Consider the following 17,179-nt stretch of genomic DNA (forward strand, 5'->3'; position numbering starts at 1 on the left):
ACTGACTTCCAGCAGACCGATTGTATCCTGGGTTTACAGGGACGGATCTAATGATCCTCCTCCATACATCCTGTGCCACGGCATGAATGTCATGCCACGGTCATGCCCTCTGGAACTACTAGTGCAAATGGGGACCAGAGGCCAGAGGCCCAGTGCATGTGACAGAAGCTCACAACCACCCTGCTAGAGCAGATAGGTTAGCAGTGGGGGTGGTTTGTGGGTGGTCAAGGTGAAGAGCAGGCTGGGCAGCAGGAAGGAGGAGGCAGGAGGGGATGATCTCTGCAGCAGCCATGCATGCTGGGATCCAATGCCCCTTTCCCTACCCCAAACCGCCTCCTCCAAGTCTCTTTGGACTAAAGCCAGTTCAATAGCTGGTATAGGTCCAAGGAGTCCCATTGTAGGCCAAGTAGCCTACTGGGAAGTAAATAAAACAGATTTTTTCTTACCTCTCCTGGACTATCTGCCAACCCCCTATAGCATGCACAGTGGCACTGCATGCTATGGGATGGCAGGGGCTAGGATCAGACCCTGGGTTTGTTTACTTACAGTCAAGCCAGACCTGTAGCTTTTGATCAAGGTCAGCTTTCCACAATCTAGAGCTGCAGTGTGCGTTTTCCTGCCAGGGTCCCCGCAGTTTGTTCCTGGAGCATGAGATGCAAAACTCAGAGACACCGCTCAGCCAACAGGACTGTGACAGAAGGCCAGGCACCTAGGGCCGGCCAGTCCAGAAGCTGCATACTGCCCGCTGTCAATTCCAAGGGCTGATGTTGCACGTCCCTGTTCTCTTCTGCACCTGAAAAGGCATCTCACCACTCACCAGATCAGTAGAAAAGAGTCCTTAAGTGCAAGCTCAGGAGAAGAGCAAGGACTTGCTTTTGTGCCATACAACAGCTGTCAGAAGCCTCCCAGAACAGGTCAGGGACAAACTCCTGTCATTTTGTCTGGGACAAGCACCTGCCAGATTAAAAAAAACACACACCAAAAGTTCCTGTAGCTTTTCATCTTGTGAGTGTTAATATATTGCTTTTGAAAAAGGTTAGAGGAGCTGCCTCTGGGCCTACAGGTTTGGTATGGCTGGAAGAAATCTACAAGTTGAACAAAGCATCAGATCCAGGGCTGAGTCACCGAACAGCTGAGTGTGACTTCCAGGGCTGTAGTCCAGTGAGCCTTGGAGCAAAACAGGATAAGAGCACAGCACAAATGCACGGTCAGGATGTTTTTAACCACAAAACCCACAAGTTCTTGCCTTCTGGAGTTTCAAAAGTGCAGAACATCTTAGCAGAGTGACAGTACAGTAGGGAAATCAGTGGCTAGTAGGAATTTTCTGCCACACATAAGAGCCCTCTGGTGAGGGAGGCAGCAGCTGGTCAAGAACCTTCTGAGAAGGGTCAACTCCCAAAGGGGCAAAGGCAGCAGGATGGAGCGAGATCACTCCTACGAGAACGTGGTGAAGCTGCAAGTGGACGGTGAGAGCAGTGTTGAAACCTGGCTTTCTCGTGTCTTTCCTTGTCTTGGTTTGGGGGATGTCACAAATGCTTCTCATGCATTGAAACTGAACAGCAAGGTGACTCCATTCAGTTATGAGGAAGAGCAGAGAGGAAGCTCCTCTAGGAAAGGAGCTCAGGTCATCAGCCCCTGAAGAGACACCAGGGGCCTCAGACAACTCTGCTCCTTTCTTATTTCTGACTTGCTCTTTGAGTGCTGCTTTGCAGACTGCCTGGCGGTGGTGTACAAGGGGTGATGCATAAGGGGTGGTGTACAAATGCAGGACACAGTAGCATAGCTAGAGAGGGGGCAGAGCACTACGTTCTCCCCAAGGTGTGCAAGTGGGTCCTCCCCCTCTTCTCCAGAGCCATTTTGGGCAGTGGGAGCAAAACAGAGGCATTTGCCTTGACTACCCATGCGCTCCATCCTGCATTTGTCCCCATTTTGCCCCCACCACCCAGAATGGCTCTGAAGGTGAGGGGGAGGGGCTGCTTGCACACCATGGGGAGGCTCCCTGCAAAACCTAGTGCTTTGCAGCCCCTCCAGTGATGCTTTTGGGAGCACATAGAGAAATAATAAAGTGCTTGCAGAATGAAGGCTTCACAACTGTGGCAGCAGCAAAATGTCCTCTCCAAAAAGTGACCTGAACTTCAACCTATGGCAGAAGGTATGTGTGTGTGTGTGTGTGGGGGGGGGGGGGGACTTGAGCAAGCCCTGGGTCTGAGGATGGGAACTGCTGAGTAAGAAGGAGGGCTACTGACTTGTTGTGGGGTTTGCTGCAAGCAGTCTCTTTTGCAAGAAATGGCCTGGTCATCCCTCTCGTGACTTCTGTTTTTAACAGCAGACTAGCTGCATATTAAAGCATTTCTGAAAACTGGCACTTCCCTTCCTCGTACTGTAGGGCCTGGCAGGACCCTAGCATGGGGTGGAAAAGGAGACACCGTACCCAGGCCTTTGTATGTGCTTGGACAGGGAACGTGAGGCCTTGTGCCATTTGAGAGGCAGAGGGGTGGAAGGGCACAATCCTATACATGTCTCCTCAGAAGAATGTCCTATTGTGTGTTTAGTGGGACTTACTCCTAGGAAAGTGTGGATAGGATTGTAACCTGAACTTCCCAAACTGTGACTCTCCTTTATACAAGAACTCCAAGTCCTGAACCTCCTTAGTTCCTGGCAGCATTTCCTACAAAGTGGTAGGAGTTGCCAAAAGGGTCTGACTGCCAGGAAGAAGAAGTTCATCTGAATCAAGGACACTGGTGCCCCCAGGACAACAGCAGGTAGCCAGTGCTGTGGGTGTGATTCTATATGTGTAAAGGTCCAGCTTCTCCCTTATGGTAGTGTAAGGATCAGGTCCTCCCACCTCCCCCGTCCTTGTGGAGTCACCAAGAGCCGTAGAGAGGGGCAGAAAGGGTGCAATTACAGCCATCCAGGCCTAAGGTGATCAAGTTGCCACCCATCACAGCATGATGCATCATGTCTCCCATGCACACTAGGCTTTCTCAAGGGGAGACTCTAGCATGCCATAGCAACCTGCCAGTGCTACATCTCCAGGTTGTGGGTACCCATTGGCCTAGGCACCCCCAGGACTGAAGTGTTTTGCTGGAGGATGGACAGGGGAGCCAGCTCACCCACAAGCCTTCTGCTCCTCTGTGCACACACTCGGAGCTCATTTAGCATTTGGCTCCAAGAGGTTAATTAATGAGGGAGGAGCTTGGCTGGCCCCAGACTGCCTGGCATCCCAGGTAGTGTGCCAAATGCTGTCCCACTTTTGGTGGTGTGCCAATCTTTGTTCCTCTCACATCCTGGACTGGGAAAGGAAGGAGGGGACAGGTTTCTTAAGGAAAAAGGCTAAAGCCAAAAGAGGGAAAGAGGCAGTACAAAAGAAAAAAAGGCCGATTCTAATCACATGGACCCTGCCCTAAAATGTACTCGGTGGTGGGTGACAGCTGCCGTCTCCCACTTGGAGAGACCAGGAAGTCATAAGAACATAAGAACAGCCCCGCTGGATCAGGCCAGAGGCCCATCTAGTCCAGCTTCCTGTATCTCACAGCGGCCCACCAAATGCCCCAGGGAGCACACCAGATAACAAGAGACCTGCAAGGCTTCCTGGGAATTGTAGTTAAGAACATAAGAAGAGCCCCACTGGATCAGGCCATAGGCCCATCTAGTCCAGCTTCCTGTATCTCACAGCGGCCCACCAAATGCCCCAGGGAGCACACCAGATAACAAGAGACCTGCAAGGCTTCCTGGGAATTGTAGTTAAGAACATAAGAACAGCCCCACTGGATCAGGCCATAGGCCCATCTAGTCCAGCTTCCTGTATCTCACAGCGGCCCACCAAATGCCCCAAGGAGCACACCAGGTAACAAGAGAAGCTGACGTGACCCTTGGTGTCAGAGAGGAGTCACTGTTGCTTGACTCTGGTGGTCTGGAACATTGAGAATGTTGGTGACAAAACCGAAAACAACTGGAAAATCCCCTGCCTGGTGCGATTTGTGGCCTGCAGCGAGCTCGGAGTGTTCCTGCAGCTAAGCTGGTGGACTACACCACTGAAGGATAACAGCTGGAGTTTAAGAGCTCTGTATTCATATAGAACAACATTGTAAAGAGCCTTATTGGGTCTAGGAAGCCTGTCTATGTAAACCGCCTTGCGCATTATCTGGAGTACTCTGAGAAAAGGTAGTATATAATACAGTAATTAATAATAATAAGATTTTGATGTGCGGTCATGCTCTGCAAGGGAAACAAGGAAGTGACCATCTCCTTTGTCCTCCTCTGTTTCCAGAAAGGGCCCCTTTTCCATCTCGCAGGTCTATCTTCATCAGTACCTTCCTTGCTGTCCTGGTTCTGCTGCTGGCTGTCCTGCTGGTCGCAGTGGCCGTTTTGTGTAAGTACAGTCACATGGGAAACTCTCATGTATCTAGATGTGAATTTGTTTCATTCCACTATCACTGCAGCTCAGGGCAGGTGTGAATCTTCAGCCTGCTCTGTCTCATATGCTCCTCACTGCAACAGTAACTCTGAATGCAGGCAAAGACACAGTCCTGTTGCACTATTTCTGATCTGCACAATCGAATTTCCATGAAACGTTAAGCACTGGTAACTCTCAAACCACAGCCAGGGTGAAATGACCAGAGTGCAAGTGCAGCACAAGACAGTTCACAGAATAAATGAGAGGGGAAATATCCTTAAAACAAGGGGACAGGCTGCTAAAATTGCACCTAGTGCCAGAACTGACCCAGCTGCACAAGCACATCTAATGGAGTGTCCAGTTATTACTGTGTCCTCAAGATCCCTTGCGGCATCACCAAACGTTTGCAGCAGGGTTGAATGTTTATTGCTTATATTACCTCACTGGTTAAGTGCCTCATGTGGCAGTTCGCAAAGTAAATATATAAGACTTTGCCCCATGGAGCTTACAATCTAGAATCTGACAATGGAAGAGAAAACAGCAGGAAAACAGGAAGCAAGAGGTGAGGGTAACCAAGTAGAGCATGCAAGAGCTCATTGGGTCACCCCCATGATGGACCTGCAACCTGGCATCCCTTCTTGTCCAAGGTAATCCTTAATTTTTAATATCCAAAAGGGGTGGATCAGTAATCCAGGTCAATAACACTGTCAAATTAAGTTAGTATGCCTTTAAATGACCAGGCCTGAATTGAGCCTTCTTGCTAGGAAAGCGAAAGTAAAAGTTATTTCAGCCATTAAAGGTTAGTTATGTATTCCTTTTCCATGCATACCATTTCAGCAGGGTGATCTTTTATCTTCCCTTATTTATCTTGTCTTATCTCTCACCTTTTCTTCCAGTCACCCTTATTACAAAAAAACTGGTTACTCACAGTTTAAAGCTTTTTTCGCTGTCATGTTGTATCTAGGCTGTGGGGGGGGGGGGAGGGGTACCCAGCTATCCGAATCGGTCTTCTCCGAATCTTCTCCGCAGATGGCGTCCGGTATATGACATGATCCAGCACAGAGCGATGTCTGGGGGTTTCCTCTGCGACCGCCATCCCTAGAGATCCCCCAAGTTCAAGCTCTCAACCTTCATGTCTTCTTCTTAGACAATGAGGAACCCCTCATTGCTGAGGTCTTCTGGAAACACATCTATTTAGCAGTTCCCCCCCCCCCCAGTCCTCCAAGGTTCCCTGCTACTGCACTGAGTGTTAACTCCACCCCACTAGAGATGAATCTTCAAAGATGCAGAAGAACATTGGGTCAATATAATGTCTGTTAATTCCTGCCAAACCATCTCAATTTTTTTGACCATCTGTAATTTGTCAAGGGAGAACTCTATGCTTCCAGAGCCTGCCTGGTCAGCATGTCCTCGTCTATATCCAGCTGGAGCAGCAGGTCCATGGCCTGGGAGCTTGTATCACCGCTGTGAGGACTAGTATTCTGAGAAGTTGTTGTAGCTTCTGAAGAAGCAATAGGCAAACACCGAGTGATATCGCCAGTGTCTGAGATCTCCTCTGAGCTGAACACAGGATTCCTCAGAAGATGATTCCTGACACACACTGTGTCTGAGGCAAGCAACTCATCCTGTACCTCTGTGGTTGAGTTTGTAATCCTCACAGGGCACCTAGGAGTGGCAAGCATTGTCTCCATTGGGCAGTCTATTTCTGTGTGTGCACTGCTGGTGTCTAAAGGTACACATGCTTTGCAAAGAAGGCCATTTTGGTCTACTGATGCAATTGGCTCCAAGGATACAGCAGTTCCAGTTGTAATCTGTCCGTTCAGAGACCCGTGCAGGTCATCTTGGGGTCTGAAGGTCTTCTTCCGTGACGGCAAATTTACTGGTACCTTAGGTGGAGGCTTGGGAACCGGTGATTGAGCCTGGGAGCTGCTGCTAGATGCTGGGCTCTTCCTTTTAGGCTGTCCTTTCCCAGCTTCTGAGTGTTGGACATTAGGTAAGCTATATGCATCCTTGGGTGCTTTGCCTTGTAGCACTGGAAGCGAGGCTTTTAACTTCAGTAGTAGACTAGCAAAGCTGTCAGTGGCCGCTTTCAGATCAGAGACTGTTGACATTACATCCAAGTGTAATGAGGACCAAGGATCAGCTGTGTCTTCAGCAAGCTGATTACACTTATTACCTGACTGAGGGCTGGGCATCTGGGCAAAATTGGCCAGCCTTGGAACTGCAGAAGAAACTGATAATGGAGGCTTCAGGTGGTTTCTCTGGAACAGTGGATTAGTCTGCATTTCACCAAACACCCGGTTTTGGAAGATACTGTATTTTTCAAGAATGTACTTCCTCTCATGAAACAAGCGAGGAATCCTGCGAGTCTTGAATTTCAACAAGATGCGAGAACATTGTGGCATTTGGTGCCACCGAGGGAGTCTAATCAATTCAATTAAATCAATGTTGTGTACGTCAAGACGGAGCAGCCTGGATAGTGAGTCGAGTGCTTGTGGCTTATTTGTCCATTTTCCCTAGTTAAGGGGCGTGAGCCAGATCACTAACATCAGTTGGTTTCTCAGCAAGTGACGGGCCGTGTTCACATGGGCTTCTGAACTCACCCCTTCTACAGACAGGAGTGGGTTTCTTGGATGTCTGAAGTGAGTGTCCAAATGCTGTGCAGGATGGGAGGGTGAGAGAGGAGGGCTCTGAATATCCTTATGAAGCAATCCAGCTTTGATAAAATAGAGTTGAACTGCCGGCAGATGTATACGATCCTATTCCCCATTGTTATGGAATAATCTCCTAAAACAGTTAAAAACTGATCACTAGTAGCACTCTCTTCCTGTAGCGAGAGCTTGTCCTGTAGAGAGAGGAAATGTGGTGACTGTGAGTCGTAGATATCTCCCAGCTGGGAGGAGGGGGGCCACTGGTCTCCCCCTTCTGACTCCACGGCAGTGCCTTGGACATCAAGGACAGCAAACTTATTAGAGTAGATAAAATTAGGCTCACTCGCATGTTGCATCCAGGAGAGTTCATCCAGGTGTCTCTGTTTTGAGGACTTGCCGGGAGAGTTAACATGTTCTGAATGGTATCTCTGTCTCCTCTTTTTCCCCATGGCCTCCGCATTTCAAGATTTGAAATAACAATCCAATGTAATCCACACGTAGTTGTAAACAGAACAGGAGCTGCCTTTCGGCTCAGGGACAATTTCTAAGACCTCCCGGACAAGAAGTAAACCAGAGGTCCTATCTAGGGAAGAAAAAATGTAGAAACGACTAGGAGCGGCCGGCAGAGATAACCTACTAGGCGGCCATTCCCCCCCACCCCCCGGAATTAATATATAATAGTACAGCTCACTTAACAAATCAGTAACTAATAAAAAACCAGTGGCCAACTTGATGACACTCACACAACTGAATAAGAGTTCTAGTATTAGGTCTTAGATGAGGAAATGAGAGGTGACTCAGACTAACACCTTATTGGTTCCCTGCTGTTTCATCATAACACCTCATTGGCTCTCAGAACAATCAGTCTCATTGTTCAGCTTTGAGTTAAGAAAATTCACTTTTTGTACACCAGGCAGTTGCGTTTTCCTTTAATGCCGTGTTCCCAGATCACACTCTGTCAGTCTGAAGGGGTGGGGATCCCAGATTGACAGAGTGTGGTCTAGGAACATGGCATTAAGAGTGCAGATCTCCAGATTTCTTTCTTGAAGTGCCACTTTTGAGTAAACTACGCCTCTCACTTTCGCTGGAGTACTTTTCTTTGGCAATGAATTCTGCCATCTTGTCACCTCTAGACTTCCAGAAAGACAGGAAGCTCCAGGAACTAGAAGGAGTTATTGAGAAGATCAGGACCACCCTGCAGCTCAGCAATGTCCCCTTTTCACCAGGGAATACATCTGATAGTAAGTTGCAAAACGGAGAGTGGCAGTCTTCAGTTTTGCCCACATCTGTGACCGCGGGCTGCTGAATGTATAGTGGGAGAGGGGGAACAGGGTTGTTTTTGTCATACTTCTTTGTTCCAAAGGATTTCTGCTATTTTATTTATCATATATGTCACACCAAACAGTGCGGTAAGTTTGTCCTCAAACAAAATCTGTGATATATATTTTACAGACAGGGACCTGTGTCTGGGAGAGAATGAGAGCCCAATCCTATGCATATCTGCTCAGACATAGACATGCATCATAGTTAATGAGCCATATTCCCAGATAAGTGCGAATAGGATTGCAGCCTGAATTACCCAAAGGCACACAATGTGTGAATGGCAGAAACTGGCTGAAGGGATTGGACAGATTGTCATGGGGAGAGACAGCACCTTTTTTTAAATTTTTTTATAAGAGTTATTGTGCCTTGGAATGCAGGTAGGAAGCACAGTCTGGAATCCAACCAGTAAGCTCTCCTCCTGGTTTTGAATCATGATGATGTTTGTAGACAAACAGAAATCCCCAAAGTGTTCCTGAGCCATGACACTTTTCTGAGCAATGACAGGGATAGCCCAGTTAAGTGTTGACTTCCTTTGGAGGAGAAAGCTCAGAGGGTCTATCATGACTTTGTAATATTTGTTTCATTTGCAAAGATGCAAGACGGCCTTGGATGGAGGTAGATGGCAGAGTACTCCATTCAAGCAACCAGATCATTACTGGTCTCCAGGGAAGTGTCAGGATCATTGTCCCTGTCTCAGATTAAATCAACTCTGTACATCTTAGAAGCTGCCAGTAAAAAGTCTGACTGTCTTTTGTTACCCGGTGGGAAGTTACAAAGGGGAAGTCATCTTTGATGGGGTCTCCACCTTCCAGGAAAGTCTCCCATTGAGGGAAAACCCTGGACCATTAGGGATCATTAAGAAGCCTCAATTAGACTCTTTGATTAACAAAAATCATTTTGTTTTGGCCCACCAGCATTCCTGACTGCAAACACTTCCTGTTCATACTTCACTCAACCCCAAAACTTCCTTCTGAAATTCTACCAGGCTTTAGGCTCTCAGATGCTTATCTGTTGGAAAACATCCACCAGACTTTCGCCAAGATCCAGGCACATTTGAAGGACATGCGCGCATCTCGAAACGCTGCTGAAGCACGCTACCGTGAGTAAGCCACCTGGGCAAATTTAGTGATGATCCATCATTCCACCCTTCCTCCAAGGAAATAAAAAGAGCACGTCTGAGGATCCCTAACTGTATCCCATCCAAGCCTGCCAGGAGAATTCTCTGCTGAACAAGTAACATATTCAGCAAACATTTGCAGATGATAAAATTTAACTCCTTGCCATTAAAAGCGTCACCTTCTGCAGGCTGAGGTCTTGTTCAAGTTACGGAAGAGCTGGACCATTTTTTTCTAGTAAGCTGGCAACCCTATTGTGTAAGGCACAGACTCATTTTGCTTCAGAGATATCACTGTGCATTGCGTACCTTCAGATCACTTGTGGACTTTTGTGGGAAAAGATTGGAGTGTCGGCTGCAGATGTGTTAAATCCCCAGAGGCCTGAGCAAGGGTCTGTTTGCCCAGTCAGGTACTCTTGGCTCACAGTAAACTCTGAATTAGGGTGGTGAGGTGTCAAGGGAGGGCAAGGCTTCTGACCCTAGCTCATGAGAGGAAGTTTGGGTGGGTGCACAGGTGAGAACTTTCTGGAGCTGTCTCCTCCACACGAGGCTGAAATGAGCAGGAACCCTTTCTCTTCACACCTGGTCATCCTTCTTTGAATCCCTTTCAAGATCTGATTGGTTTCCACAATCAAGGGTCAGCAGAAAGGAGTTCAAGAAGGGCAGCATTCTGTCTGTTCAGAATCCCACAATCCATTGCCAGTTTATTTCAGTGCGTGACCTGGAGTTCTAGTGTTACCAGAGAGGGGGGAGAAGTGCTCCCTCTCTGCTTTCTCCATACCAGGGATCATTTTGCCCACCTCCCCCTGCCTTTAATTCTTCTTTATGTATAAGTACAAAGCCCCAGATATTCTAACCTTTCTTGGGCAGGCAGGTGCTCCAGCCCCTTGACTTGCTTTTATGTGCAGTTCATGATGTGCCTCTGACCTCACTCTGTGCTCCCAAAGGGAATTTACAAGGAATGCTCTCCAGTGGCTGGAAGTTTTACAACGGGAGCTTCTATTTCTTTTCCCAAGAAGCTAAGCCATGGAAAGATGCGGTCGCAGCCTGTCGGTCTCGCGGAGCACACCTGACGTCTGTCTCCTCACGAGAAGAGATGGTGAGGATCCACAGGGGTCCACCATTTCTGTGGGTCTTGGTTGCCAACCCAAAACGGTTGATTGCCAAGATCTCCCCACGCTGGGTATGTCAACTGAGCAGGCCCATTGGGGGTTCCCCTCCACCCCCTCTTCTGTCCTGTGAAAGGGAAAAGAGGGAGGGGCCTTGCTGGTTTGCTACTGTGTGGTTGAATTGTCCCCAGCAGCTCAGTCAAGCGATGACCAAGAAAGCCCCCTTTTGCGCAGGAATGTGAGACTTGGGACCTCTGGGCCAGGACACACCAGACACTGCAGCAGAACACCCCCTTCACCCTCCTTTCCATGTACAGAGTGCCTTGCACTTCCCAACAAGAAAAAAAAAAAAGAAGAGTAGTTACAAGGACGAATTAAATAGTAACATGAGTAATAAACTGTATAACTAAACAAATTAGCTTTTTCATTAAAAACAAAATAAACTAATGAATTTTTTTTTTCCTTGTACATCCCTAAAGAACTTACTCTTACACATGCTGTCCATACCCCAAGCAGTGAGAAGTTCCAGGGTGGCACCAGGCGCACTCTGGCTTTGGTGAAGGGATCCCTGGAGACTTGCGGTGTTTTGTGTGATGTTTGGTCCGCTTACAAAGATGCACACTGAGCAGTAGGTGGAAGTAAACAGCCTGCAGTCCTCCATATCTGCAGCAGGTCACATCAAATGAGCAGAGAAACTCCCTTGCCTCCCATGCAGTGGCATAGCTAGAGGGGGTGCAAAGCACTAGGTTTTGCAGGGAGCCTCACTGCAGCATGCAAGTGGCTTCTCCTCTTCAGAGCCAGGTGAATGCCTCTATTTTGCTCTCTCTACCCAAATGACTCAGAAGGGGAGGGGCTGCTTTCATGACGCAGTGAGGCTCCCTGCAAAACTTAGTGCTTTTCACCCCCTCTAGCTTTGCCACTGCTCCCATTGAGCCTTGCCTTGGCTTTCAGCTCTGTGTCTCCCATGGCCTCCCATTCCTCTGATTGGGGGGGGGGGCAGCCATTAGTCCTGGAATTTTATCACCATCTTCCATCACTGAGTTCCAAGGGCCTGCTCTAATGGATTGCAGTTAAAAACCAGTCAGTGGTCCAACAGAAATTATGATGACCATGACCTTGAATTATTATTGCTGAACTTGGTGGACTTACTTCTGAGCCAGCATGCATAGCAATGCACTCCAAGTAGCCAAGGGCCACTTGCTCTTTCCACAGCCAAGCCAGGATCTGAAATGGGTCTGCCATGGCTGAGCCCAGTGTCCTCACTTCTGGGCTGCACCAGTTTTCAGGTGCCTTGTATTACTTTTCAGGAGTATCTCTCCAAAGAGACCAAAGAAAAAGGTGTTTGGATTGGACTCACTGACCAATGGAGGGAAGGCACATGGACCTGGATGGATGGCACAAAGTACAGCAAGGATGTCAGGTGAGCAATACTTGGAAGCCTGGGTGGGTGGGTGGTGGTGCTTCACTGATAGCAGGTGGGCAGAGTTGGTCCTGCCATTGGTTGGATGTGATTTCCGTTGGGATGGCTTGGAGGAGAGCCAGGGCCAAATGAACTCCTCTGTCCCAGAGACTGTGCACCTTCTAATCCTGGAATTTAAGATGGGAATCTGGGGATTGTCCAAGCCTGGTGCTACAGAGTCCTAGATTTCTGAAACCAGGAAGGCATCCTCCTGACGATTTTGAGGGCTGCCACCTTCCCTGGGGACATCAAGAACGCAAATATGGGGTATTCAGTAGCATGGAATTGTATGTACACACTCAGGGCACACATACACTGCAGACTGATGCTTGCTCCAAAGTCATTCCATTTCCCCAGCAACCCTGAAAGCTGGAGTTCTGTGTACTCCAACAGAAAATTCCCAGCACCCTCACCAGATCTCAGCATGTTGGGTGAGGAGGGAAGATGGTTAAATCATATGAAATGGATGTAGGCTTGCACCCTGAGATGGCCTCTTGAGGGGTGGTATGTTCTGCTCTCACTCAAGGCCAAATGGGCAGCCACACCTTTCCTCCCCATCCCATGCCTACATAAAGACACTGGTTGTTTTGTCTCCTCCTCTGTTACGTGGCTTGGCTTGCTCACTTGAGCTATTTGCTCTGCAGACACCTCTATAGAACAGTATTTGTATAAGCCACATGTTTATGTATTTTATACATAACCACCCCTGCTAACTGGTTAAGAGGCACTTTTTCAAGTGGGTGCTCCTCTTTTATTTAGCAGGGGCAGAGTAACTGGCCCACCTCACCCCAGCAGTGTCTTTTCTAGTGGCTGTCTGCTGGTGTTGCATCTTTTTAGATTGTGAGCCCTTTGGGGACAGGGAGCCATTAGATATTTGATTTTCTCTGTAAACCGCTTTGTGAACTTTTTGTTGAAAAGCGGTATATAAACACTGTTGTTGTTGTTGTTGTTGTTATGGATTTGTATCCCACTCTTCAACACATACATGCTTTCAAGACACTTACATGTCTTGAACTGTCTGCAGCACAGACCAGGGGTGGGGTTGGGAGAGGGAGAGAGTGTTTTCTCTATGATCCACAGCAGGAAACTGGGTTAAATAGCCCCATGGCACTTACCACTTGACAGTTCTTCTGCCTCCCACAGTCAGATAAAATTCTGCCTCCCTTCCAGAGAAAATCAGAGAGTCGGAAGGGAAGGGACTGCTGCAGCCAAGAGTTCCTACAAAGGGGAATCTTGGCTTACCATGAAGTCCTAAGATGAGATCTGATGATGGTGCTTTGGTTTCCTTGGCACACTAACATTTTTCTCATCTCCTTCTCCCAGTTTCTGGCTACCAGGACAACCGGATAACTGGACTGGAGCTCCAGGACACCAGGAAAACTGTGTAACTCTTACAACAAAATGGAATGACGTCAGCTGCACGTATAGTTATAAGTGGATCTGTAAGAAGCCCTTGTGAGCGGAACGAGCCACGCTGGAACAGACCCAGGACTCACGCAGCCAGCCCTGTTCCCAGGAGGATTACGCAGCTTAAGAGCATCTGGTGACAAACTGTGTCAAGTGCCTTTTGAAAGTATATCTTGTCCACTGGCTCACCCCAAAACAACGTGCTTCTTAACACCCTTTAAGACCCTGGGGAGGGAAGACTTTGCTGCGCAAAAGCCATCCTGCTTCTCCCTCAGCAAGGCTTGTTTGTCTATATTTTTGAGAGTCCTGGTCTTAATAAACCTGCCCATCAGTATACCTGGAACAGAACTCCGGCAGAGAAATCTTGTTCTTTCCTGACATATCTGTTTATTTTTAATGATGTTACACTGGCCACCTTCCAGTGCATTGCATGTCCAAGGTGCTGCTTCTGGGAAATATCCACCCCTCATTTTGCTTTCTCATACTTCTAGGGCAGGAGGTCCCATCCGCCCACCCCCAATTAGCACCTCCCTGCTTGCTGGGACTGGCCCCTCTCTAGGCACTACTCTCCCTTCTTCCCCCAGGCAGGTTCCTTGGCTGATGAGTAGTGACCCAGGCAAACTGAGCTGGTTGCTCTCATCCCTCCCTTCTGTGCCTGGAGACAGCCTGTCCAGGCAGGTTTCCACCCACTCGTGTAGTGTTTATACACAGGTGCTGAGCTTAGCCTTGGTAACATGGCAACCGGCAGGCAGGCAAATCTGCTCCCCCCCCCCCACTCAGGCACACCAGAGTGGGCCAGTTGCGAAGGCTGAAGCCCAGTAGCTGATAAACAGAGGATGTTATGAAGAAGCGCTTATCTAGAAATGTATTGCAGTCAAGCCAGAGCCAGCAGGTTGCTTAGCAGTGCAGATTTCAGCAACCTTCAGTAATTTTCCCTATTGCATAGCTTTGCATCATGTGTTTTGAGAATGAATAAAAGTCTGAGGAAGCTAGCCAGGAGGACGGACTTCTCTCTCAATCTCATACCGTCCTACTTCCGGCTCAGCTCTCCCTGCATCAACCCTCTGAATGTCTGCTGTGTCTCATTCATTGCTCTGACTCCTTGCTGCTCAAGTTCTAACTTTCAAACCCTCAGAGTGCTTCTGCTTTTAGCACTCTCCCTCAGGCACCAAGGTTCTAAGCCCTGGGTGCTTCCCAAGTAGCATTGCACTGCTACACACTCGAGCCTCTGCACATGGGTTCGGATCAACCACTGCCCTCTGCTTGTCCCCATGGATGCAGACATCAGTCCCACAACGACAGGGGTAAGTGTGTGAGTATGGCAACCACCCATTCTCCTTCCCAACCCTTACATTTTAACCACACTTCCATCTCTGGGATAAAGATCACACACACACTCAGAAGGCCTGACATTAAACACCACCCGAGGCTAAAGTTGACGGCCTCTCACCCAGCAGCTGTGAACTGAGGTGCCTCCACCAGCCTGAGCGCCCTCTCCTCATTCCCCTCCACAGTGACTTGACACGATTTGCAACTCGAGGGCGGTTGGGGCAGGGGCTGCAGCCAAGGAACAACCCTCCCCCCCCCTGTTCTGGGGCCTTGGAATCTTCATGTCTCAGATATTGCGACAGAAGCAGCTGCTTTTGATCCCAGTGGGGCTCAATGGGTGGAAACAGTGTGTGGTTGCTGACGGGGGGGGGCAGCAGTTCCTGCCCCCTTGACAGAGTTTGCTCATGAGGCATTGGGGTGCCCTCCTAGCTTGTTGGTGGCCTTTTCCATGGCAATGGCCGAGCGAGTTCCTAGCAGCAGTTTCAGCTGCCCTTGTTCTCTGTCCCACCAGCTCCACCACTGCAGGTGGACAGGCTCCCCAGGCTCTCAGTGATGTGCCCTGCCATCTTTCCCACTTCCTGAATGGTTTAGGGCTTTACGTCTAAGAGAGATTTCCGCATTTGTTCTCATAAAATGTGCGTAGATGGTTCTGTCTTGAAGAGAGATCACACTTCCTCTTGGATGCTAGCCCCTGCTCCCATCACCCCATATCTTGCAGGCTCTATCTAGCTGATAGCATGCTGAAAGCAGGGCTTGCAGGGGTCTTCCTTATGCTGCGGAACCTCTTCTAGCAGCCTTTTGAAGTGAGGCCTGATCTGGGTCAGGTCCTCTGCTTAAAAAAAAAATCACAGTTGTTTTGGTCCCCTGGAGCAAATTCTGTGACCACTTCTGCCCTTGAGATACAATCCCTTATCTGATGCACTCCATCTCCACCTCTTGGGCTGTGTCAGCCTCTCCTTCCTCCAGCAAGAGCCTCTCCTTGCCCCTCTCAGCTTCAGAACCCAGCCTCTTCGCCTCTCCCTCTGCAGCTGCTTTCCACTTCTCCTGTTCCCCAACCCACCCCCCAGCTTTGTCTCCCCCAGTTCCAACCTCAGTTCCAGCTGATCCTGAACCTGAATAGAAGTCATTGGGCCCTCTGCATGACTGCGGGATCTTAACCCTTTTCGGGGAAGAGAACTCCCAGGAGAGGGCAGGCTGACCCAGGGGAGGGGCAACTAGTGGTTAGTACATGCACACCTCTTCCTGCTGACCCTTTACTGGATCAGAAGCTGTGACATCTAGTCATTGTGGAAGGCACACCCACTTACTCTTGAGTAAATGCAGCACACACAAGCTCACTAGGGGCCCAATCCTATCCAACTTTCTAGCACTGCTGTAGCCACAATGCAGTCCAAAGGCAAGGGAATAAATGTTTCCATACCTTAAGGAGGCCTCTGTGACGGGCTCCCCACCACGGGATGCAGCTTACGCCCCATTAGTACAACTGCACCGGCACTGGAAAATTGGATAGGATTGGGCCCTCAGTCAGCCTCTCTTAAGGACTGAGAAGTATCAGAGCCAAAGGTTAGCAGTAAGCTCACATTAACTCCAGATTAAGGCTACAATCCTATGGAGACTTACCTGGGAGTAAGTTCCATTAGAAGCAAGTCCCACTGACTATACAACTATATAATAGAATAGCACAGTATTGTACAGCTGTGTACACTATTCACAAGGATGGAACTTGTGGCCAGGTGGGTCTGCGGTAGACAATTCTAGAAGCAAACAAGGCAGTGCCGTGAGGTCCAGTGACACGCACACCAAGGGCCTTCTCTGCCACGACAAGCCACATTGCACATGTGCAGAAAGGTTATTTCAAGGATCAAGTCTCCATTAGGAGGTCTGGTCTAGAGGGTAGAGCCTCCGTTTGCCTGAAGATAACATCCGAAGGTCGCCAGTTCGAGGCCACCGGCACCATGAATTGGTGAGACCTTGAAGCAGCTGACAAGCCGAGCCGAGTTATTCCACCTGCTCTTTGGTGTGAGCGAAGAAGCGTCTTGGCTGCCCTCCACGCGAGAGATGAAGGAGCTGCTTGTCAGCTTGCGTGGGAGGAAACCGGAGGCCAGAATGTGATACCAGATCAGAAAGATCCATCTGAAATGTTGTGGTTCTTGAAAGATAGAACCTTTCTTCAATTGCAAAAATCCCTACGGGGATTTAGAACAGCCTGCCCATGTAAACCGCCTTGAATAAAGTCTGAGGAGAAATCTGACGACCAAGAAAGGTGGTATATAAATACCTTTACTATTATTATTATTATTATTATTATTATTATTATTATTATTATTAAAGCATGAGGAGGAAGAGACAAAGAGAACAGCCTGAAGTCAGGAAAAGATTTAGCAGTGGCAG

The 17,179-nt window shown here is 48.7% G+C and overlaps 1 protein-coding gene across 1 annotated transcript; it reads left to right on the forward strand.

Annotated features, from left to right (window-relative positions):
• The first annotated feature begins 1,303 nt into the window (after positions 1–1,303).
• Positions 1,304–14,461, forward strand: LOC136655865 (C-type lectin domain family 4 member F-like). The gene is made up of 7 exons (XM_066632559.1): positions 1,304–1,466; positions 4,271–4,372; positions 8,181–8,288; positions 9,356–9,469; positions 10,432–10,583; positions 11,901–12,013; positions 13,376–14,461. The coding sequence occupies exons 1-7, from the start codon at positions 1,418–1,420 to the stop codon at positions 13,509–13,511; spliced, it is 774 nt and encodes a 257-aa protein (XP_066488656.1). The 5' UTR covers positions 1,304–1,417; the 3' UTR covers positions 13,512–14,461.
• Positions 14,462–17,179: the final 2,718 nt, after the last annotated feature.

This window comes from Tiliqua scincoides, chromosome 6 (assembly GCF_035046505.1).
Source record: "Tiliqua scincoides isolate rTilSci1 chromosome 6, rTilSci1.hap2, whole genome shotgun sequence".
Taxonomy (NCBI): Eukaryota; Metazoa; Chordata; class Lepidosauria; order Squamata; family Scincidae; genus Tiliqua; species Tiliqua scincoides.